Source organism: Symphalangus syndactylus, chromosome 8 (assembly GCF_028878055.3).
Source record: "Symphalangus syndactylus isolate Jambi chromosome 8, NHGRI_mSymSyn1-v2.1_pri, whole genome shotgun sequence".
Classification (NCBI taxonomy): Eukaryota; Metazoa; Chordata; class Mammalia; order Primates; family Hylobatidae; genus Symphalangus; species Symphalangus syndactylus.
The window spans coordinates 136,122,796-136,144,472 of NC_072430.2; the positions used below are offsets into that span (position 1 = coordinate 136,122,796).

The window sequence follows — 21,677 nt, forward strand, 5'->3', positions numbered from 1 at the left end:
TGGGACTACAGGAGTACACCACCACGCCCAGCTAATTTTTGTGTTTTTAGTAGAGATGGGCTTTTACCATGTTGGCCAGGCTGGTCTTCAACTCCTGACCTCAGGTTATCTGCCTGCCTCGGCCTCCCCAAGTGTTGGGATTACAGGAGTGAGCCACTGCTCTTCCCTGAAGCTCTTCCTTGTCCTAGGAGACCTGACTAATGTGTTCCTGCACCTCTTTCCACAGTCTTCTTCAGGACATAATCCTCAGACCTGCTACAAGTGGGAGAAGCTGCAGCAGCCTTCAAGTCAGCACCAGCGCTGCAGGAGCCCTCACCAGCATTTCAACCAAGTTGGGGCTGGCATACTGGTAACACACGCACTAAGCCATTTCCATTGGGATGGGTGAAGCGGGTGGCAGAGCTGGCTTTGCCATGCTCTCCAGTGACATTCCAGGGGAAACACTCTTTAGGAAGTAACACATCTGGCACCAGAGTTGACTTTTAATTTGTCCTAAAGCCGCTGAAGCAAAAACCATAGAACATTCCTTTTACAACCCCACGAACGCAAAAAAAAAACAAAAAGAAACAACAACAAAACCCAAACTATTTGTAGGAAAAAATGATTTTGTACATGGGATGAAACAATATAAATTCAAAACTTACAGATAAGGGTTAGCTCTATCACTCAACTCTTTAAAAAGTTTATATGAATATCCAGTCAAAACCAACAAGGTATTGCCCTTGAAATGTTAACTAGACGGATTTCCAAGGAGACCACAGGACTGTATACTGTCTTGGAATGTCCTCAGAAGGCTCTGTCATTTATCAGGTAACAGTAAAAACCCCAGAGTCCTTTCTTTCAAATGGAAAAGGGAAAGCAGAGGGACAGAAGCTATTCAAACTTCGTCTTCTTTCCTTGTGGCTTGTGGTCACCTCCTCCTCCTCTACCTCCTCGGAAGCCTCCTCGCCCTACAGGGGGAAGGCAAGACACTGTTAAAAGAATGGGTACAAAGCTCCTCCTCCCCAGTGATTAGGAACCGTGACAGGGCACAGGGTCTGAAGAGCACATACTATGTGGTGTCATTATCTCTGTGTGCCTTACCTCCAAAGCCTCCCCGGCCTCTGCCACCAAATCCTCCTCGGCCTCCTCTACCACCGCCTCGTCCTCCAAAGCCGCCTCTGCCTCCACCACGACCCCCGAAGCCACCTTCACCCTTAGGTTTGGCCCAGTCCAAGGTAACTTTATTTCCATCAATTTCACCATCTTCCATGGCCTCCTTGGCAGCTTTGGCATCCTCCTCACTGTTGAAGTCTACAAAACCAAACCTGGAACACCAAATGAAACTGCCAATCATAAAAAGCACCTACTGCACATGTCCCAAGTTAACTGTACATGCTGGGGAGCCATCCCACAGAAAGTAGCCTTGTTTAGTTGGGAAAAGATACCAGTGACAGAGTAGCTCTCTATGGAAAACTAACTGGTGTGACAGCTTGAACCCCAGAATGTCTCACAAAACAGCTAAATATACCTCTGTAAAGACAGAAGGTAAAATAACGCTAGTTCTGTGAACTCTCTCTTCTTCTCGTGCGAATCCATAAACTGCCACTGATAGACAGAAAGGAGCTCAATGAGAAGACACGTTAGACTCAAGGTCTCCACAGAACAAAAACCCCTTTAAGCGGAAGCAGCACTCATACTTCCTTCCCTTACCCTTTGGAGGAACCAGTTTCCCGGTCAGTAACTATCCTTGCCCGAACGGAGCCGTCAAATGACTCCTTTAATGTCTCTTCAGTGGTATCCTCAGACAGGCCTTTGACAAACAGAGTTTTGGATGGCTCTGGGGAAGGAAAAAAATTGTGACTTTATGTTTAGTCACAGTTCGTAGTAACACTGAATTTGCACAATGCCTAGTATGACTGCTGGCCAAGAATGCTTGTTTTCGTGGAAAAGCAGTTAAAAGCAACTAAGTCAACTAGTCCTTAAGGCTATTCTGGGTTAACATTTTTAAATTGCCATTGCATAGTTGATATCCTGCCCCAGATCTTCTATGGAAAGTGGGAGAAGCAATCCAAGCAGGTGCTGCCCGCTGGATGGCACAGGAAATCATGGGCAAACTTGCTGCTCTGAGTTGACACAGCTGGATCAGAACTTGACTATCTAGAGGAATTTTCTTGAGATTTCATCAATTATTTCTCAGGTAATCAGTCATCATATCCAGTTATTGTTCACTCAGTAGCAACAGGAAACACAGAATTTGTGCAAAAAATAAAGCACTGAAGAGTGCTACCCCCAACCACAGCACCCTAACCAGGTGAACTTACGGCTTCTGGCATTAGGTGATCCCCTGGGTCCTTGCAACTCCAGCCTGATTGCTCTGCCTTCAATTTCCCTTTTATTACAGGAATTTAAAGCTTCTTTAGCATCTTCGAATGAAGCAAACTCTATAAATGCGTACCTGAGGATGAACAGTTAATGCTTAGAGTAAATTATCAGGCACATGCTCCTTCACTGTCACATGATGCTGCCAAGCCCCTTCTCTCAAGTTGGTACCTAAATGATCATCTTTATTTTACACTCATTTATGTAGCTAAAACTATTTGGCTTTTCTGACAGGATCACATGACCTTACGTTCCTTTAGACCTGTAAGACATATATAGCCTATAACTGATGATATAAAGGTATTAATTATCTTACCCTTTAGATTTGCCATTTTGGTTCTGGGGTACTTTGATAAAAGTTGCTTTCTCAAATACTTCCTGAAGAGTTTCTTCTGTTGCACTGTAGGAGAGGTTGCTTAAAACCAGAGTTTTTGATTCACCTGCAAATAGAGGTGCCACATTCCTAAGACTCTGAAACAGTGGTTCCCAGCTTCGGTCACAACAGTAATAATTTATTCCTAAGAATTTCAGTGCTTGAGTTAATATACAAATACTCATGATGTAAGCTAAATCCATTTCTGTTACTCAACATATTAAGTACCTAGTATGTGTTGCAATGCCCTGCTGGTTGTTCTTACATAAGCTGACTACTGGTCTGTTTTCCTAGAACAATAATCTGAGTTCAAAACACACATGGTCGAAGTCATTTAAAGTATAAAACATACCTACAAAGGAGGCTTGATTTGCCTACTATATTCTAATGCAAAATGATTTTAGAGCTCTCATTCAAGATTGGAAATTACTATTCCAAATAGGAGTATGACTTGGGGTATAATGTCCTTGATCTTCACCTACATTTAAGTAACTTTGATTAAAAAGTATTTATAAACTTATGAAGTACAAAGACACAAAGGAGTTCCCTCCATCAATTCTGGAACCCTGTAACAAGCCTAATTTCTTACCACTCCAAGTGCTATTCTTTCCACCTCTATAGTCTTGATTTTGACCTTTCTCTCCAGTATAGTACAGGGAAATAGATCGCCCATCGATCTCTGTTCCCTGTTTTTCTTCAAAGGTTTTCTCTGCATCAGCTTCTGTCTTAAATTCAATATAAGCAATCCTGCAATGGAGGGAGAAGAACTCATGGTTTTTAAAACCATATTAACACAAATGCTTTTACCTCAGCAACACAGAACTTGCTTCAGATCTGAGTACAATAAATGCCCTTAGTTTTATGCCACTTTTCAATCAAAACTTGGGCTTCCCTCTTACTTCCCACTAGTTTTACAAATACTTGAAATTTTTTCATAGTAACCTCACCTCACTGAAAGAACTGCTACTACTTACAAAGTATTTATTCTAAGCTAGGCACATTTCTTGCTTCTTTATATGTATTAGCTTGTCTTTTAAAATCACCCTAAGAGTACGTTATCCCCATAGTACAGATGGGTAACGGAGGCACAAATTTACAGGTTAAACTGCCCAAGATTACACATCTAAGAAAATCAAACCAACATTTCTTTTATAAAGCAGGAAAGTGCATTAATGTTAATAAAACCCTTACATTTCAATAGACAGAACATACCCTTTACTTTTCCCATCCTTGCTGACTAATCTGATCTCCGCAGCATCTTCAAACACTTCTTTCAATTCATCCTGAGTGACTTTGTAAGGGAGATTTTTAGCCAAAAGTGTTCTCGCATCTCGCTCTAGATTAATAAAACAAAAATGAGCTTGAGCTCTGTGGCCTGAAAAACCAAAGGTGGGGGGCAACAACAAAAAGAGGGGAAAAACAGACACAGCTCTATTCAACAAATAATTTGAGATCCTTTAATGTACAAGGCTCGGTGCTAAATATGGAGATATAGCAGTGTCAAAACACAAGTGGTCCCTCCATGTTGTCACAGCTGATGTCAAACTATCTGTTGGGTACACTGGAGTTCAAGCTAGAGTAGACGCGCAGAACAAAAAAAGTGAACGTACCAATTTAAAACATTACAACTGTATATAGAGAGTAATTAGGGACCTAATCTAACTTCAGTGACGAAAGATCCCTTTACGTTAATTTAGGTGCATCTAGTAATTCTTCTGTATAAAAGTGCTCTTGCTTGCCTAACTCAGGAATTTACACTATAACACTGACAAGCAGTGCCAAGTACTCTTGTAAACACTGTAGCTCATTTAATTCTCACATTAAGAGGAAACCAAGGGAAAAAAGTAATTTAAAAAAATAAGAGGAAACCAAAGGAAATGGGTTACAAAGCATTTTCCCTAGCAGTCTAGCTCCTGAGTTTATTGTATAATCTCCTAAAGCCTTACATACCTTTCTTACTATCTTTTCCTTTTGGTTTCTCCAGTTTAATTTCATTGCCAAAGACTTTCAAACCAGTGAGTTCCAAGGCTTTCTCCAGGTCTTCGGCAGATTCAAAATCCACATAACCAAATTTCCTTCAAGGCAGAGAGGAGGGCAAAATTACAACAGGTGAAAACACAAATCAAAATCCACAATATGTATTCTAGACAAATGTGATGGTGCAAACAAAGATCACATTTAAAAAAGCACCCCTGGTATTAGCAAAACAAAGTCAAGGCTCTGCAAACTAACTACAGAACAAGGTCTCAGTACGAAGATATGACATGCACATTCACGTTTGAGGTCTTCATCATTAGCTAAATTGCTTATAACAATTCACAGTAGCAGCTGACAAAACACCTGTAAGCACTAATACAGGAGAATCCTGTCTAGATAAAAGCATTCACTATGATGACTAGACAGGTCTAACAGTTTCAGGTACTTTCAAGAAAATAAACATCAATTATTTTAAATTGAGACGGTGTCTCGATCTGTTGCCCAGGCTGGAGTACAGTGGCGAGAACTTGGCTCACTGCAACCTCCACCTCCCAGGTTCAAGCAGTTCTCCCACCTAACACCAAATTATTAAAACTTACTGGCAGGGAACAGTGGCTCACGCCTGTAATCCCAGCACTTCGAGAGGCCAAGGTGGGTGGATCACTTGAGGTCAGGAGTTCAAAGCCAGCCTGACCAACATGGTGAAACCCCATCTCAACTAAAAATACAAAAATTAGCCGGGTGTGGTAAAGTTCACCTGTAATCCCAGCTACTTGGGAGGCTTAGGCAGGAGAATCGCTTGAACCCGGGAGGCAGAGGTTGCAGTGGGCCAAGATTGCGCCACTGTACTCCAGCCTCAGCAAAAGCCAGCGTCCATCTCAATAAAAAAACAACAACAACAAAAAACTTACTAAAAATTTTTCTGTGCTATACTGAGTTACAACTGATTACGGAAATTGCAACTTAGGGGATCTATAGTTTAATTCTAACTTAGTTCACTAATGCTAATCCTTGAAGATGTTTACAGTATTCATGTTTAACAGTGGCAGGCTAAAGTAACTGCTAATCGAGGAAGGAAAAGCATTAACAGACCCACGTGTATGTAACGTGCAGTGAAGCACTTACCTAGTCATACCAATTCTGACATCCACAACAGCAAGATCATTTTTAGCAAAAACATCACTGATACCAGTTTTTAATTCAGGAGCAGATTTGTTAAAGTTTAGGTTTCCAACAAAGAGATTGAAAGCCGTAGTGGGTTCTGTGCCTGTACAAAAAAAGATGAACTCAGTCTATTTGTAAAGTGTGGTAAAAAGTTAGTTTCCAAAGCAAAATTTCTATACACAGCACATCAGGACACTGCAATGTAACATCAGGTTTCAGTATTAAGTCCCTTTGTCATTCATCATTTGTGCTGTTTATCTCCCCCACATCCCCTAATTCTGCAAGTTACCTTCCACTTTCTGTTTCTTGGCTTCAGGAGCTGCTTTCTGTTTGGCCATTTCCTTCTTTCGTTTTCCAGGTGCTTCTTTGACAGGCTCTGGACAAGATGTCAAACAATGTATCACACATCAGTAGCCACAAACACTTAAGTGCCTCCTTTAAGCATAACTCATGTCAATGTATGTCAGAATCTAATTTAAGTACCTTCCTCCTCCTCTTCTTCCTCATCTTCATCATCATCTTCATCCTCATCATCTTCGTCGTCGTCGTCATCCTCGTCCTCATCATCCTCTTCTTCGTCTTCATCCTCAGCCACGTTCTTGGCTTTCACAGGAACAACTTTTGCAGCTTTCTTTCCTTTGGCTGGTGTAGTCTCCATAGCTTCTTCTTCAGAGTCTGAAAGAGAAGCCACCTAAAAATTGCAGCAATCTCCCAAAACCAACACAGGTTTTCAAATCTAATGTAAAGAAAATGCAATCCTGTCACCACGTTTAGTTAACAGTCATGGCAAGAATAGATCACTTGGGGCCAGCCACAGTAGCTCACACCTGTAACCCCAGCACTTTGGGAGGCCAAGGTGGGTGGATCACCTGAGGTCAAGAGTTCGAGACCAGCCTGGCCAACGTGGTGAAACCTCATCTCTACTAAAAATACAAAAATTAGTAGGGTGTGGTGGTGGGCATCTGTAATCCCAGCTACTCGGGAGGCTGAGGCAGAACTGCTTGAACCCAGGAGATGGAGGTTGCAGTGAGCCGAGATAGCGCGCCATTGCACTCTAGCCTGGGAAATAGCAAAAGCTCCATTTAAAAAAAAAAAAAAAAAAAAAAAAAAAGGATCACTTAGAAACAAAATCCTACATTATAAAAAACACTCATAGAATGTGCTATTGAAATTTTATCAGGCGGCACAAAAATCATTCATGGGTAATTAAGTCTAGCACACCACAACAGCCCAGAGAATTCCCACAACGATTCTAATCTCATCTCCAGGTTGTCGTGGAAGGAGTATGTTGATCCCAGAATCTCAAGATACCTTGTAATCAGAAGCCCAGTAACTACCAAGACAACTCCTTACCATCTTCCTCATCGTCATCATCATCGTCATCCTCATCATCATCCTCATCCTCATCGTCCTCGTCCTCTGAGGCAGGGGCAGCAGCTGCTGCTTTCATCGCTGCTGGTTCTATTTCATCTTCATCCTCATCCTCATCCTCGTCATCGTCATCATCCTCATCCTCCTCACTGTCATCCTCCTCCTCTTCATCACTGTCTTCCTTCTTGGCATTCTTGCCATTCTTTGCCCCCTTGGCTGGGATGGCAGCACCCTTCTTACCAGGAGTTGCTACCAATGCTTTGCCTGGTATGGCTCCCTTCTTGCCAGGTGTGGTGACTGCTTTGGCTGGTGTAACTGTCTTCTTGGCAGGTGTTGCTGCTGCCTTTTTGCCTGGAGTGACAGCTGCTTTCTTGGCTGGTGTGGCAACTGCAACCTTTTTTGTTGGGGAAACTACCACCTTCTTTGCTGAGGTTGCAGCAGCCTTCTTGCCTTTCTTCTGAGGTATGACAACCTTGAGAATAAATGAAAACCAAACCAGTAAGTCCAGCTGCACACCCAAAAAGATAACCATGGTCCCAATGAGTGTTAGATTCTGGTAATGCCTCTGGTTCAAGACCACATGCACTAGACACATGTTAGCATGTTAAACTCCAGGCTTCTGTTATGTTGTCTTAAGCAGAGCCCCTATTATCAGGTGAATACCCAGACATAAGGAACCCTTTCGAACACTTAAAATACCTCTGAACCAGACCCTCTGAATTCTTGCACCTCATACTTTCCCAAACCCCAACTTTCTCATCTGAAAATGGTAATAGTATCATCCTTACATGTTTAAGGATCATGAATTGCTATGTGTAAATTATTCAGAACCTTACACATAGGAGGCTTCAAGCATTAACTTATTAAATCATTTGGGGCTCCTACAGTGGGTGGCGGTACCGAGCCCGGTGAAGCTCAATTCTTAGGACCTGAGACAAAATGAAGATCAAACAGGCTAAATATAAATATCCCTTACAAAACTATCACACATCAAAGACTGAGACTGTTAGTTTGATAAAAATCATCGTTTAGCTACATTAAAATCCCGTAGTTTTCTCAGGCAATGTGTGGAAGAGTAAAACTTTCATTCAATTCTCAACGAGAAACCTGAGCACAATTCAGTGCTCAGATGTCTTTATAGTGAGCAAATAAAAGGCCAGGAGTGCTAAAGAGGGTCAATGTTAACACAAAGAGAGGTGGCAGCCCTCAGTCTACACCAGAGATAACTATAACACAGTGAGTGGTATTACAAAGTTTATATATAATGGAATGGAGACCAATTAATCTTAATTGGAGACTAGGAATCTGGTAAGGTTATCCTCAGATCTGAATACAATGCCCAGCTCTACATGTGGGGGTGAGGCTAACATGTTGAAACTGGAAAAATGTAATGATTTAACACAACAAATCACACTCCAAGCCCTGCAGAGCCACATGGAAAAGAGATCCCCAGATCTCGTCTCAAACTCACATTCGAATACTTAGCCAAATGACATCTTGACATATCAATGAAGAGCTTGTGAAACACTCAACCACTACAATAAGACATACCTGGATAAATAAAATCTTATTTTTGCCACAGACATCCAATTTCATGTCTTAACTCTCCATTTTGTAGTTTTAACATAATTCTGCATTAAGTTGGATAAAATTACCTCTTCTCCACTGCTATCATCATCTTCATCTTCTGACATTTCCTCGTCTTCACTATCTTCTTCTACCTCCTTTGGAGGAGGAGCCATTTTCTTGGGGTCACCTTGATTTTTACCTGCCTAAAATGGACACAAGTAGATTATTACACCTCCACCTCGACATTTCAGGCCATTCATATTTTGCCATTACTGTCCATAGTAAAACGCCATCATCTCCTTCCTCAGATCCATTTCTCCTAGTGCCAAACGGCACAACTAACATCGAAACTAGTCCTGATGGCAATGCAAGAGGGACTACTCTCAACCGCCCACACATTTTTCCTCCCAGGCTTTACCAACAGAAAACCTGCCCTAAGGTAAAAAGTCAACCTGAAGAAATGATTTCTCTTTCCGTTGCCTTAGTTAAGCACAACCGTGTTTTAATACAAATCCAGGTACTTTATTCTACCACCCTTATCTGAATCCAAATTAACGGTGAAGATCATTAAGGCACTGAAAAAAATGACTACCTTGATTTTCTCATGAACATTATGCCTTTCCCAGCGAAGACAACCCCGCCCCTTAAAGAGGCGGCGCGGCCACGTGGGGGTACCTGGTAGGCCACCACGTGCCCGAAACACGGCGCAAAAAGCACGCGGCAGAGCCACCTTCTGGGGACCACCACGTGTTGGCTTGCCAAGCCGGGGCGGAGACATCCGAGCGCAGCCAGGACTCCGACTAGGGCCGATACCGCCATTTCCCGGCCCAAGGCACCAGCCCCTCTGGAGATTCCAGGACCCACGCGGCGCGGCCCACGTGGCAGGCCGCGCTCCCGGGCACGTGCGTCAGGAGTCGGGTCCCGACTCGTACGCGTCGCAGGAGTTTGGTCTCATCTCTCCACCCCGGGGCCCAGCGCCCCCTCCCCGCGCTCAGTGACTCCGTCTTTCCCGCCGCGTTCGCCGGCCCCAGCACCTGCAGAAGCTCTTCACCTCGCCACCAAGTAGCCAGAAGCCGCGAGACCTCCCCCACTAATCGCGCGAGACTTCCCGCAGCATGGCGCCCTAGAACGCGCCCGGGACTGCGCGCAGGCCCTCCTCCCCGCGGCGCCGCGCTCGCCCCTCGGAAAGCAGGCCTAGACGTCTGCGCTTGCACTCAAGGCCGTTTACCTTCGCGAGCTTCACCATGATGGCGGCTTATGGCGGCGGAGTGTGGAGCGGACAAGTGGCGCAGATGAGTCCAGAGGAAGCCAAGCGACGGCGATGGCGGCCGCGGGTGCTGAAGATCCCGGAGCACGTACACCCGAAGGCCAGCGAGAGCTCGAGACTGAGGCGAAAGACTGAGCCTGCCCAGTAATCGCCTGTGGAAAGGCGACGACGGCGCCCTCGTGACTCAGCGCCGACCAACCAGAGCTCGCGGCCGTCCCCATGAGCCAATCGCGAGCCTCTAACCGTGAACGGCGCGGGGCGGGGAGTAGGCGGGCCGAGGCGGCCACGGGAGGGGGAGGGGCTGGCAGCGGCGCCGTGGGGGCGGGGCTCGCTTTGTGCAAGGCCCGCGCTGATTGGGCCGTGGGTGCGCGGGTCCCGGCCTGCGTCGTGGGACTGGCGTTTTTGGCGCCGGCTGTGAGGGGAGCGCGGGGGTGGTGGAATCGGGCGGTCTCCGGTGCGCCAATGTGGCTGGGTCCCTAGGCTTGGGCAGACTTGGAGTTCCTCAGAGACCCCGCGCGCGGCCCCGGCACGCACTCACGCCGCGGCTCCCGGTGGCCCTGGAGCGAGAAGTCCGCCAGCGCCGGAAGTTCAGGGACCGCGGAGTTGCCGTTGGCCCTTTTGGAGGCACAACTTAGCCTTGCTTGCCCGCGAGCATGGGGCCGGAGAAACCCCCAGCTGCAGGCAGCCTCCTGAGAGCTGTTAATAAAGGCAGTCGCGGGTCTGTGCGAGGTTTTCTGTGAGAAATGCACGAACCGCCCCTACCCCACAGAACCTCAGGCGGGAGATATTTCTCGTCATGGGGAACGGCCTCGGAGAAGTAACTTTCTGGCCTCACAGGGCAGGGAGACGGGCCTGGGCGGGCCGACCGCAGAGCCGGGCATTTGACCGCCCACAGGTTCCCTGGTTGTTATTTGGGTCGAATGCGCCAATTAAGGTGGTGGCTGCGAAGTCAGTGTCACCAGATGGCTCGGGAGCAGGTCGAGAGCCACCGGCAGGGTTTCCCGGCGGCAGGGCGAAGGAGGCCGCCAGTGACTTCCACGGTTAGCTTTGTGGGTGGGTCTCACTCGATGCCGGGCTTAGGAAACCAGAGCATTTCCCTCCGTCCAGGGCCTGCCAGGGATCCATCCCATCCATGGGTCCAGGTATGGATCCATCCATACCTCATTGTTCCTACAGAACTAGGATACCTGCAGCTACAGCTGTACTTGCTAAAAATCACCTCAGGCCGGGAACGGTGGTTCAGATCCGCCATCCCAGCACTTTGGGAGGCCGAGGCGCCGCGGAGGCAGAGGTTGCAGTGAGCCGAGATCGCGCCGCACTCCAGCCTGGGCGACAGCGAGACTCCGTCTTAGAAAGAAAGAAAAGCATTTGTTAAGGCCGGGAGCGATGGCTCATGCCTGTAATCCCAATACTTTGGGAGGCTGATGTAGGAGGATCGCTTGAGTCCAGGAACTTGAGACCGGCCTGGGTAATATAATGCGACCCTGTCTCCACACACAAAAAATAAATAATTAGCGGGCGTGGTGGCGCTCGCCAGGAGTCCCAGCTACTCGGGAGGCTGAGGTGAGAGGATCGCTTGAGCCCAGGAGGCGGAGGTTGCAGTGAGCCGAGATCGCGCCATCGAACTCCAGCCTGAGGAAAAAGAGCGAAACCCATCTCAAAAAAAAAAAAAAAAAGAAAAGAAAATTATTTGTTAAATGAATGAAGTATTTAGGTAGAAGAAGCAGCAGGGAGAGCCGGCATGGCTCAAGTGGCGTTGCTTTGGAGTTAGTCTGGGGCAGCAAAATAGCAATATCTAACACTTCATAATGCTGATTCAGTGCCAGGTGCTCTTCCAGCTCTTTACATATTCATTCACTTACTCTTCAAAATAACCTTTTCAAAAAGTTACCACTGTTTTACAGAAACTGGGACATAGAGGTAAATTAACTTGTCCAGGGTCACATAGCTAGCAGTGGAGGCGTAGGATATAAGTGAAGACACTGCTGTGTCATCCCAGTTTTTTTTTTTGAGACAGAATCTCACTCTGTCACCCAGGCTGGAGTGCAGTGGCAGGATCATGGCTCACTGCAGCCTTGATATCCCCTGCTATTTCAATGCTCCCGCCTCAGCCTCCCAAAGCACTGGGATTATAGATGTGAGACACCACGTCTGGCCTGTTTGTTTCTAAATGCTTTTTTGTTTTGTTTTGAAAACATGAGTATTTATTGAATCGTAAAGTATACACGTAGTGCAAAATTCAAAAGATTCAAACAGAGGCACAATAAAAGGTCTCCCTCCCCTCCGTGTCCCCTAGGCTTCCCAGTCTCAAGGCAGTGGCAGTCTCTTGTATATCCTTCCAGATTCAGTCGTACGTGCAAATAGACAAGTATATATATATATTTTTTTTTTTTTTTTTTTTTTTTTTTTTTTTTTTTTGAGACGGAGTCTTGCTCTTTCGCCCAGGCTGGAGTGCAGTGGCGCAATCTCGGCTCACTGCAAGCTCCGCGTCCCGGGTTCACGCCATTCTCCTGCCTCAGCCTCTCCGAGTAGCTGGGACTACAGGCGCCCGCCACCACGCCCGGCTAATTTTTTGTATTTTTTTTAGTAGAGACGGGGTTTCACAGTGGTCTCGATCTCCTGACCTTGTGATCCGCCCGCCTCGGCCTCCCAAAGTGCTGGGATTACAAGCGTGAGCCACCGCACCCGGCCCATATTTGTTATATTTAATACAAACGCTATCATATACACTGTTCTGAGCTCTTCTTTTGTGTTAACTATATGTATCTTGTAACTCATCCTACATCAGCACATGTAGAGCTGCCTCATTCTTTTTAATAGCTACATGGCATTCCTTGTGTGGAAGGATCACAATTTATCTAGTCACATTGCTGGATATTTAGGGTTGTTTGCTATGTTTGGCCATTAAAAACTGCTATAGCAAATATTTTCACTTGCTGTATTTTACACAAATCATATCTGTAGAACAGCTGGGTCAAGGGTATGGCCTTTTACATTTTCATAGATGTTCTCCCAAGTGCTGTCTTTGGTTGGGGTTTTCCATGGCAGTTCCAGCCAAGAGCGACCCTACCTGCTCCAGCCAGCTCAGGTTATCTGCTGTCCCTGAGCTTGGCTGGGAGACAGTGCTCCACGTTTTAGCAGAGGAAGAACTAGATGGTGGGGAGAGGTGTGAGCATGGCTCTAATTCTTGTGGGGAGTGTGACTAGTCTCAGACACCAGCCCAGAAGCTCCAGGGGTACCACTGCTTTGAGTGGCCACTGGCTGCTTCTTCAGGCCTGCATGGACCCGGCCCAACTCTGTCTGCTGCTGTGGCCTGGCTGCCCCCCATGATACCTGTGTAGTGAGGCACCCACTTGGGACACCCATGGGCACTTCTGACCCCTGAGACCCAGTCGGCCATAGTGGGCCTCATACTCGTGCTAGGATCTGACAGCCCACTGGAGGGGGTCTGCAGGCTTCCAAGGATTAACTCCACTTCCCAGGACTGGGCTTCTAGGAACTACGTGTCTCAGGCTCCAACCAGCCAAGAAAAATCACATTGGGTATTTAAAAAGGAGGGAGCTTAGCGCAGGGACATGGTGACATGAGGGATAGAATTGCTGAGAAGCCAAGGGGACTGAGCAGGAAGCAGCTGCCCCCCTTCCAGGCTCTTCCACTGAAGGCTATGATAAGGGCCCGGGCTGATGCCAGGGAAGCTTCAGAAGGTCAGGAGGTGGGGACATCCTGTGTCTCCCCTGCTCCTCCCCCTGAGTTGCAGGTAGGGCTGGCCAGACCCATCCAGCACCCAGCCCACAAAGCCTGCAGGGTGAGTCCCCGCCTTGGAGGCCGAGCAGGGCAGGGCTGGGCACCCCAGCTGGCCGGGAGGGAGTTTACAGCCTCAGCTTCCAGAGCTCCAGGTCTGCCTGAGTGCGAAGGCCTGGGGTGTCTGCTATAAAGTTCCCTTTACCAGCCCAGCCTCCTTCTGTGTTTTGGGTTCACTGAGGCCTTTGGATACTGCCCAGATCTTCCCCAGCACTTTCCGCCAGATTTCAAAGGGGGACCCTAAGCTCTTCTTCCCTTGCCAGGCCTTGCTTAGTGTGTTAGCGAGTCTTCCCCTGTAGGAGGCATCTGTGCTTCAGGGTCCCAGGAGCCGGAGCCAGAGAACCCAGCCTTTGTCTTCCTGAGGCAGCCTGAGAAGCTTCACCCGTTCACCCAGAGGTAGAGTCAGCCCGTCGCCAACAACCGCAGGCCCCTGAGCCTGCTGGAGGAGGGTGTTGTGGGCCTCAGATCAACGTCATCCCCAGCTTCCCTGCTGCACCTCCCAGGCCTCTCCATCCAGGAGGTTGGGCCCTGCTGGAGAGAAATCTGTGATGATGCAGATTTGGGGCCTCCAAATACCCTGCCCTCCCAGCAGCTGTCCTGGTAGTAGCCCCAGCTGCTAGCCCAGATCATCTTCCAGGAGCTCCCAAACACTCCCATTTCCCTCTCCCCAGCCTCTATGCCAAGCCTCTTCCCTCAGGCCCCTCACCTCTCTTTCTCTGCCCTCCCTGTCAACAGAGTTACTCTATCTTCTCCTTCATAGGGAAGGACAAACCTCCCAGGGGGATTCCCACCCTCTGATTTCCATACATTCGCAGACATCCTGAGCTCTCCCCGCCACTCCAAGGCCCCAAGGAAACCAGAGTCTGTCTCTATAGCACCCCTTCCCCTGTGCCAGCGAGCGCCTCCTCATCCCTTCCTGGGGGTCCCACTGCAGTGATCTCCTCAGCTGCCACTCACCATTTTTTTTGTGTTTTTTGTTGTGTGGGTGTGGGTATGTGTCTGTGTTTGGACTCACTCTGTTGGCCAGGCTGGAGTCCAGTGGTGTTAACAGCTCACTGCAGCCTTGACATCCCAGGCTCAAGTGATCCTCCCACCTCAGCCCCTTAAGTAGCTAAGACTACAGGCGTTTTGCTACCATGCCCAGCTACTTTTTGTATTTTTTATTTGTTTATTTGTTTGTTTTTGAGACGGAGTCTTGCTCTGTCGCCCGGGCTGGAGTGCAGTGGCGTGATCTCGGCTCGCTACAACCTCCGCCTCCTGGGTTCAAGTGATTCTCCTGTCTCAGCCTCCCGAGTAGCTGGGACTACAGGCGCCCGCCACCACGCCTGGCTAATTTTTTGTATTTTTAGTAGAGACAGGGTTTCACCGTGTTAGCCAGGATGGTCTCCATCTCCTGATCTCGTGATCCGCCTGCCTCAGCCTCCCAACGTGCTGGGATTACAGGCGTGAGCCACCAGGCCTGGCCTGCCACCTGCCATTTCAATACCTCCTTCCCTTCCATTGCCCTTTTCAGGAACAAGCTCCTGGGAAGAGTTGACAACAGTTGCTCCCAGCTCCACCAGGGCCCCCAGGCTCCCAGCCCCTGCAGGTGCCCTACAACCCTGCCTCCTGCAGAGACGCTCTTTGTCGCTAGCCAGAAGGACCCTTTGCAGACCTTATCTCTCATCTCTCTTGACCCTTCTGCAGCTTCTGTCTCTTGACCACATCCTCTTTGGAGCTTCCCCTCTGCCTCCCTGACACTTCTCTCTCCTGGCCTCTTTCCTCTTTGCCTACCTTCTTCCTTTCTCAAAGAAGAGTGTTTCCACCTTTCTCTCCCCTCCACTTTCTCTCACTGGTAACACCCTTTCCGGTGGCCTCAGCTACCATCTGTGTGTACCCCACCTACTTGGGGCCGCTCCTCCGCAGCAGGTCCACCTTCCTGTGGACAATACCATCTGAAGGTTCCCAAATCAGGGTTTCTTCAGGAGCAACTTTCTTCCTCATTAACCCAGTGGCTTGGCAGACATCTCTCTTTGGTGCCCTATAAAACTTCAGACTCCAAGTAGAGTGTCCCACTATGAATTTAGCCTCTTCCTCCACCCCTGAACTGCTGTCTTTCCTACCTCAATAAAGGAGAGACAGCTCCCAGCTTACCTAGCCAAGAGCCAGGATGTTACCTTAGTCTGCTGGAGCTGCTATAACTTTAGACAGGGTCCTTTATAAACAACAGAAATGTATTACAGTTCTGGAGGCTGGATATCCAAGATCAAAGAACTGGCAGATTTGGTGTCTGTGAGGACCTCTCTTGTAGACGGTGCCCTTTTTGCTGCTTCTTCAGAGGCAGAAGGAGCCCACAGGCTCCTGTGAGCCCCTTTTAAAAGGACATTAATCCCATTCTCAAGGGTGGAGCCCTCAGGAGCTAATCACCTCCCACAGGCACCACCTCTTCATATTCTTGCCTTGGGGATTAGCTTTCAACATATGAATTTGGGGGGACACCAGCATTCAGATCATAGCATTGTCTAGACCCTGACCTCTCCCTCAGCTCCGAGTCACCCCAGCCTGGGCTTCGAGTGTCTTCGGAGTGGGTCCACTCTGCTTTCAACCGCCCCTTCTCTTACTGCCCCTGCTCAACTTCCCGCCTGGATTAACCCAGCCATTCCGAGTCAGCCACCCTGACCTGTCTTGCCCTGTATCTTAACCTACCGCGTGGCAGCCACATCAGTCTTCCTCAGCAGCAGTTAAAAACACATTCTTCTAATTAAGGGATTTCAGTAACTTCTGACAGCCAGCAGGAGAAAATCCAAGTGCCTCAACCCACACTGAAAACCCCTTCCTGAGGCCAGTGGCTCACTCCTGTAATCCCAGCACTTTGGAAGCCCAAAGCAGGTGGATCACGAGGTCAGGAGTTCAAGGCCAGCCTGGTCAACATAGTGAAACTCCATCTCTACTAAAAATACAAAAATTAGCCAGGCCTGGTGGCGTGTGCCTGTAGTCCTAGCTACTCGGGAGGCCAAGGCAGGAGAACTGCTTGAGCCTGGGAGGTGGAGGTTGCAGTGAGCCAAGACCACTGCATACCAGCCTGGGTGACAGAGCAAGACTCTGTCTCAAAGAAAACCCTTTCCTGCTGCAGAGAGGGGGTCTAGGGTGAGGTAAGGCACTTGCCTCAGGCACAACACTTAAGGGATAACAAAAAACTCAATCATCAAGATAATATTTCAATGCAATATTTTTTAATTACTGGGGAAAATCCGTGATAAACAAAAAAATCAGAATTTTATTTATTTTATTATTTTTGAGGCAGAGTCTCACTCTGTTACCCAGGCTGGAGTGCAGTGTTGTCACTTTGGCTCACTGCAATCTCTGCCTCCCAAACTCAAGGGATCCTCCAACCTCAGCCCCCCAAGTAGCTGGGACTACAGGCATGTTCCACTATGCCAGGCTAATCTTTTAACTTTTTGTAGAGATGGGGTCTTGCCATGTTGCCCAGGCTGGTTTCAAACTCCTGGGCTGAAGTCATCCTCCCTCCTCAGCCTCCCAAAGTGCTGGGATTACAGGCATGAGCCACCACACCCAGTCAAAATCAGAATTTTATTTTATGTGTTTTTTTTTATTCTGTTTTTGTTTTTCCCCGAGACAGAGTCTTACTCTGTCGCCCAGGCTGGAGTGCAGTGGCGTGAATCTCAGCTCACTGCAACCTCCGCCTCCCCAGCTCAAGCAATTATCCTGCCTCAGCTTCCAGTAGCTGGGACTACAGGCGCCCACCACCGTACCCAGCTAAATTTTTTTTTTTTTTTTTTTTTTTTTTTTTTTTTTTTTGAGACAGAGTCTCGCTCTGTCACCCAGGCTGGAGTGCAATGGCGCGATCTCGGCTCACTGCTATCTCTGCCTCCTGGGTTCACGCCATTCTCCTGTCTCAGCCTCTCCGAGTAGCTGGGATTACAGGCGCCCGCCACCACGCCCGGCTAATTTTTTTGTATTTTTAGTAGAGATGGGGTTTCACCGTGGTCTCGATCTCCTGACCTCGTGATCCGCCCGCCTCGGCCTCCCAAAGTGCTGGGATTACAAGCGTGAGCCACCGCGCCCGGCTTTTTTTTTTTTTTTTTTTTTTTGTGAGACGGAGTCTCGCTCTGTCACCCAGGCTGGAGCGCAGTGGCGCAATCATAGCTCACTGCAACCTCTGCCCCAGGTTGAAGCGATTCTCCTGCCTCAGCTTCCCGAGTAGCTGGGATTACAGGTGCCCACCACTGCGCCCGCCACCATGCCTGGCTAATTTTTTGTATTTTTAATAGAGACAGGGTTTCACCATGTTGTCTAGGCTGGTCTCGAACTCCTGACCTCAGGTGATCCACCCACCTCAACCTCCCAAAGTGCTGGGATTACAGGCGTGAACCACCACGCCCTGCTTAAAATCAGATTTTTAAATGAACACAGATCACTATCACTGACATTTCTTTTGCCTCAGGATGCACTGTGGCTTTCACAGCACTGTCACTGATTGTGTCATTTAAAATTTGATATTTTGTTCATCATGGATTTTCTTGATTTTTATTTTTAAATATTGCACTAAAATATTATATTGATCACTGACTTTTGGGACCTTAAATTCTGTGTGCAAGACAACTGCCTCACTTGTCTCACCCTAGTCTGGACTATCCATCTTCTTCCAGGGGGCCCTCTGGCCTCTGTCCCACCTCTACCTCTTCTTGTGCTCCTTCCCCTGCCCGAGATGACCCCCTCCATCTCCAGCCTCCTGATCGTCCTTCAGGACTAAACCACCTTCCTGGGGTCCTCCCTGTAATCCCCAGGCTGGGTCAGGTCCTCCTCCTTGTGCTACTGCACCAGCTGCACAACACTCATGGGTGAGCATGCTCATGCGTGTCTCCCCACTCCATTGTGAGCTGCTTTTTTTTTTTTTTTTTTTTTTGTCAAGAGAGATGGGGCCAGGCACAGTGGCTCACACCTGTAATCCCAGCACTTTGGGAGGCCAAGGGGGATGGATCACCTGAGGTCAGGAGTTTGAGACCAGCCTGACCAACATGGTGAAACCCCATCTCTACCAAAAGTACAAAAATTAGGTGGGCGTTGTGACATGCACCTGTAATCCCAGCTACTCAGGAGGCTGAGGCAGGAGAATCACTTGAACCTGGGAGGCGGAGGTTGAGGTAAGCAAGATCGCACCATTGCACTCCAGCCTGGGCAACAAGACTGAAACTGTCTCAAAAAGAAGAAGAAGAGAGGAAGAGGAAGAGGAAAACAGAAAATAACAGTTGTTGGTGAGGATGTGGAGAAACTGGAATCCTTATGCATCGCTGGTGGGAATGTAAAATGGTGCAGCTGCCAGAGAAAACAGTAAGGCAGTTCCTCAAAAATTAAAAATAGAAGGCCAGGCACAGTGGCTCATGCCTGTAATCCCAGCACTTTGGGAAGCCGATGTAGGTGGATCACTTGAGGTCAGGAGTTTGAGACCAGCCTGGCCAACATGGTGAAACCCCATCTCTACTAAAAATGCAAAAATTAGCCATGGGTGGTGGTGGGCACCTGTAAACCCAGCTACTCTGGAGGCTGAGGCAGGAGAATCGCTGGAACCCGGGAGGCAGAGGTTGCTGTGAATGGAGATTTTGCCACTGCACTCCAGCCTGGGAAACAGAATGAGACTCCAAAAGAAAAAGAGAGACAGAGAAGAAAGAAAGGAAATCCAATCCGACACACGCTACAACATGGATGAACTTTGAAGACGTTGTGCTAAGTGAAATAAGACAGTCACACACAAAAAAATACTGTATGATTTCACTTATAGAAGACATCTAGAGTAGTCAAACTCAAAGAAACAGAAAGTAGAATAGTGGTTGCCAAGGGCTGGGGAGATGGGAGTTGTTTGATGGGTATACACTTTCAGGGGTATTTTTTTGTTTTCTGTTTTTGTTTTTTTTTTTGAGACAGCATCTCACTCTGTCACCCAAGCTGGAGTGCAATGGTGCAGTCCTGGCTCACTGCAGCCTTTATCTCCCAGGCTCAAGTGATCCTCCCACCTCAGCCTCCCAAGTAGCTGGGACTACAGGTCTACACCACTACGCTCACCTAATTTTTCTTTCTTTTTTTTTTTTTTTGAGAGACAAGGTCTCTGTATGTTGCATAGGCTGGTCTTGAACTCCTGGGGACTAAAGAAATACTCTTGGGTGGGGCGCAGTGACTCAGGCTTGTAATCCCAACACTTTGGGATGCCAAGGCGGACGGATCGCTTGAGCTCAGGAGTTTGAGACCAGCCTAGGTAACACAGCAAAACCCCTTCTCTACAAAAAAATACAAAAATTTTGCCAGGTGCAGTGGCTCATGCCTGTAATCCCAGCACTTTGGGAGGCTGAGGCAGGTGGATCACCTGGGGTCAGGAGTTCAAGACCAGCCTAACATGGTGAAACCCCATCTCTACTAAAAATACAAAACTTAGCCAGGCGAGGTGGCAGGCACCTGTAATCCCAGCTACTCGGGAAGCTGAGGCAGGAGAATCATTTGAACCTGGGAGGCAGAGGTTATAGCGAGCTGAGATCGCGCCATTGCACTCCAGCCTGGGCAACAAGAGCAAAACTCCATCTCAAAAAACAAACAAACAAAACGCAAAAATTAGCCAGATGTGGTGGAGCATTCCTGGAGTCCCAGCTACTTGGGAGGCTGAGGTGGGAAGATGGCTTGAGCCCAGGAGACGGAGGTTGCAGTGAGCTGAGATGGAGCCACTGCACTCAAACCTGGGCAACAGAGAAAAAAAAAAAAAAAAAGAAAGAAATCCTTTCACCTTGGCATCCCCAAATGCTGAGATTACAGGCATAAACCACTGTGCCCAGCCCGAGTTGCAGTTTTGCAAGATGAAAAAGTTCTAGAAATAGGTTGCACAACAATGTGACTATACTTAACACTACTGTACTATACACTTAAAAATGCTTAAGATAGTACATTTTATTTAATTTTTTTTTTTTTTTTTTTTTTTTTTTGAGACGGAGTCTTGCTGTGTCACCCAGGCTGGAGTGCAGTGGCGCGATCTCGGCTCACTGCAAGCTCCGCCTCCCGGGTTCAGGCCATTCTCCTGCCTCAGCCTCCCGAGGAGCTGGGACTACAGGCGCCCGCCAACACGCCCGGCTAATTTTTTGTATTTTTAGTAGAGACAGGGTTTCACCGTGTTAGCCAGGATGGTCTCGATCTCCTGACCTCGTGATCCGCCCGCCTCGGCCTCCCAAAGTGCTGGGATTACAGGCTTGAGCCACCGCGCCCGGCCCATTTTATTTAATTTTATCAAAATATTTATTTCATGGATACATCTAATACCATATATAAAAAATTTTTAGGCTGGGCGCGGTGGCTCACGCCTGTAATCCCAGCACTTTGGGAGGCTGAGATGGGCAGATCACGAGGTCAGGAGATCGAGACCATGCTGGCTAACACGGTGAAACCCCATCTCTACTAAAAATACAAAAAATTAGCCGGGCGTGGTGGCGGGGCGCCTGTAGTCCCAGCTACTCATGAGGCTGAGGCAGGAGAATGGCCTGAACCTGGGAGGCGGAGCTTGCAGTGAGCCGAGATAGCACCACTGCACTCCAGCCTGGGTGACAGAGCGAGAGAGTCTCTGTCTTAAAAAATAAAAAATAAATAAAAAATAAAAAATTTTAAAGATAATTTAGTGGTGGCTCACTCCTGTAATCCCAGGACTTTGAGAGGCCAAGGCAGGCAGATCACTTGAGGTCAGGAGTTCAAGACCAGCCTGACCAACATGATGAAACTCTACTACAAATACAAAAATTAGCTGTGTGTATTGGCTGTAATCCT

General features: G+C 47.9%; 1 protein-coding gene, 1 long non-coding RNA gene and 3 other non-coding genes across 6 annotated transcripts in view; 1 reads left to right on the forward strand and 4 right to left on the reverse strand.

Moving 5' to 3' along the window:
* Positions 1-249: 249 nt before the first annotated feature.
* Positions 250-7,443, forward strand: LOC134737388 (uncharacterized). Its single transcript, XR_010122267.1, has 2 exons — positions 250-349; positions 7,144-7,443. It is a non-coding gene; the product is annotated as an uncharacterized lncRNA (long non-coding RNA).
* NCL (nucleolin) overlaps positions 465-21,677 on the reverse strand; it is a 31,010-nt gene continuing 9,797 nt past the window's right edge. Inside the window, exons 2-15 of one of the 2 annotated variants that reach the window (XM_055290959.2) lie at positions 10,044-11,429; positions 8,902-9,018; positions 7,229-7,718; positions 6,359-6,550; positions 6,165-6,251; positions 5,837-5,978; positions 4,685-4,809; positions 3,947-4,070; positions 3,324-3,481; positions 2,678-2,801; positions 2,304-2,437; positions 1,693-1,819; positions 1,084-1,307; positions 465-950 (exon numbers count right to left, since the gene is read on the reverse strand). In XM_055290959.2, coding sequence (XP_055146934.1) covers positions 874-950; positions 1,084-1,307; positions 1,693-1,819; positions 2,304-2,437; positions 2,678-2,801; positions 3,324-3,481; positions 3,947-4,070; positions 4,685-4,809; positions 5,837-5,978; positions 6,165-6,251; positions 6,359-6,550; positions 7,229-7,718; positions 8,902-9,018; positions 10,044-10,061 — 2,139 coding nt within the window. In that variant the 5' untranslated portion in view covers positions 10,062-11,429 and the 3' untranslated portion in view covers positions 465-873. Of the gene's footprint in view, positions 951-1,083; positions 1,308-1,692; positions 1,820-2,303; positions 2,438-2,677; positions 2,802-3,323; positions 3,482-3,946; positions 4,071-4,684; positions 4,810-5,836; positions 5,979-6,164; positions 6,252-6,358; positions 6,551-7,228; positions 7,719-8,901; positions 9,019-10,043; positions 11,715-21,677 lie in introns of both variants that reach the window. The other variant, XM_063645296.1, reaches the window with a different exon arrangement.
* LOC129488968 (small nucleolar RNA SNORA75) lies at positions 1,483-1,619 on the reverse strand. Its single transcript, XR_008659800.1, has one exon. It is a non-coding gene; the product is annotated as a small nucleolar RNA SNORA75 (small nucleolar RNA).
* LOC129489022 (small nucleolar RNA SNORD20) lies at positions 2,120-2,199 on the reverse strand. The gene has a single exon (XR_008659846.1). It is a non-coding gene; the product is annotated as a small nucleolar RNA SNORD20 (small nucleolar RNA).
* On the reverse strand, positions 6,058-6,127 carry LOC129488971 (small nucleolar RNA SNORD82). Its single transcript, XR_008659803.1, has one exon. It is a non-coding gene; the product is annotated as a small nucleolar RNA SNORD82 (small nucleolar RNA).